This window comes from Gadus morhua, chromosome 12, assembly GCF_902167405.1.
Source record: "Gadus morhua chromosome 12, gadMor3.0, whole genome shotgun sequence".
In the NCBI taxonomy this organism is placed as follows: Eukaryota; Metazoa; Chordata; class Actinopteri; order Gadiformes; family Gadidae; genus Gadus; species Gadus morhua.
Window position 1 is genome coordinate 24,632,862 of NC_044059.1, and position 2,500 is coordinate 24,635,361.

Genomic DNA, 2,500 nt, shown 5'->3' on the forward strand with positions numbered 1-2,500 from the left:
GATGAGAGAAGCAAATCACATGAGCAGACTTGGTTAGCAATGGGGGCTTTCCAGACTGTGCTAAAAAGGCAGCTAGGAGCACTTCAGTGCACTGGTACACAACAAAACATTTGTTTATTTATATTATGGAAATAAACAAACAAACATAGAATGAATGCATGAAAAAAATAAAGAAAGGATGAAGAATGACTCGCTATGAGCAATACTCGTAAATACTTAGCAAGTACTGTTGATTTTTGATGTAGGACAAGACAGGGCAGTGTTGTTGAAATTAAGGCTGAGCAAAATATTTGCGATCATTCTGATTGGATCTCATTAGATCATCACATCCCACCCAAAGCACTGATTGGACAGTCGAGGTAATGATCCACCCAGGGTTGAAACAACAGAGAGAGACACTAGAAAGGGCAGCCCACTTCCCTAACTAGGGAACGGATACAGCAGACATTCTTCTGCAGTGACTGCAGTGTTTAGGCTGGACGGGCCTGGTGCCAGGGGGGTCAGCTCAGAGGTCCATCACTGAGGGTTTCGCCAGACTCATGTGAGGTCGACCCCATGCTGATACACACAACACACACACACACACATCAGAATCACCTCAGTACATAGCACAGCCACAGCGCCTGTGTGTTCAGTGATAACCCAAAGTATTTTTAGGAACAGATAGTGTGAATTGTGTGAATTATCCAGCGGGATTATCACTTCTGACTGGCTCAGAGAGGAACACTGATTAGCAGGAGCATTTACACTGAGTGCGTGTGTGTGTGTGTGTGTGTGGTGTGTGTGGGTGTGTGTGTGTGTGCACCTGTGTGTGTGTGTGTGTGTGTGTGTGTGTGTGTGTGTGTGTGTGTGTGTGTGTGTGTGTGTGTGTGTGTGTGTGTGTGTGTGTGTGTGTGTGTGTGTGTGTGTGTGTGTGTGTGTGGTGTGTGTGTGAGTGTGTGTGTGTGTGTGTGTGTTTTGGACGGGTAGTGAGAGGATAGATTAGTCTGTGCATAACAGGACTTATGTTATAGTGGGTTTAAGAAAAACAACATTAACTTTGATAACTTCACCTTAACATTAAACCAGCACAGGCTTTGAAAACCTGACCAAAACACAGTATGGTGCAGATGCACTAAAACAATTGTACTGATCACCTTCCTAATTAATATAGGCTGTTATTATGTTTGTTTTGTTATCACATATAGTAAAATTGAATGAGATGAGTCATAACAGAGATTTTACTGCTATGTCACTGAAACAAGATATGAAACAATGTAAAATAATTATTTAATAATGAATAAGCAATCTTAAGCATCAAAAAAAGCCCCATGGGTAGAGTAGAATTTGTATACTATGAATATTTTACCTTTTGAACAGTTTCAGTTCTCCAAAGTCAGTAATTGCTAGGCTACTATAGACATATGAAAGCAATTATGGGAACTTTTTTTGATTAGAAGCCAAACTATATCACTAGAATAATTACACACTAAGTACGGAAAGATATAACCAATTCACCTTAACTACAGGAGAAAACATATTAAGGGTGACCTGCACTGAAACGAATACCGTATTAAAGAGAAACCTTTTAATATCAGGAAAATCAGATTGTCCCAATTACTATGCCATGTGGACAGTTCCCAAACCAACACAACCACCACCACAACAAAGACGATTCAGTCTGTTCATTCAAATGAGCAGAGAAAACAACACAATAGAAAAAAGTAGAGTAAAATACAAACAGGTACAGAATAGAAAACAGTAGGGGAGAATCTACAAGAGTAGAGTTTAGCACAAAATATTAATGAGCAAGTTTAGCACAAAATAGAATCGAATAGAGAAGTGCAGCATAGAATCAAACATAATATAAAAGAGCAGTGCACGATAGAATCAAACATTATATAGTAGAGCAGCAAAGCATAGAATCAAACATAATGTAATACAGCAGCGCAGGATAGAATCAAACATAATATAATACGGCTGTGCCGCATAGAATAGATCTAGATCTAGTCTTCCATATGAATGACGACTGAGCAGGGAGAGCGGGCCCCTGCCAGGCTAACCAGATGTTTTGTGTCCCATCAGCTGGAGGACGAACTGATGGATCTGCAGAAGAAGATGAAGCAGACGGAGGATGAGCTGGACAAGTACTCAGAGGGCCTGAAAGACGCTCAGGAGAAGCTGGAGCTGGCTGACAAGAAGGCAACGGATGTGAGTGGAACATCGATCTCATGCACACGCATACGAACACACATGCAACACACATACACATGCACACAGGTGACACATACATACACACACACACGCATGCACAAACAGGCATCACACACAATTGTGACACACACACATACACACACACACACCCACACAGACACACACTCACACAAACACCAATTCAGAAAAATACATTCAAGGGGAGTCACATTTCAAATAAACTTTATTCTGGACCAGAACAATACAGTTAAAATACCCCAATAGAGAGATCACCCAGTTCTGTCCTTCACACATAGACTCACATCAT

At 41.0% G+C, this 2,500-nt stretch overlaps 1 protein-coding gene across 2 annotated transcripts in view; it reads left to right on the top strand.

Moving 5' to 3' along the window:
• tpm4a (tropomyosin 4a) overlaps positions 1-2,500 on the top strand; it is a 22,727-nt gene that overhangs the window by 1,086 nt on the left and 19,141 nt on the right. For both annotated transcript variants that reach the window (XM_030372520.1, XM_030372521.1), the window contains exon 2: positions 2,065-2,190. In XM_030372520.1, the coding sequence (XP_030228380.1) occupies positions 2,065-2,190 (126 nt within the window). The remainder of the gene's footprint in view (positions 1-2,064; positions 2,191-2,500) is intronic.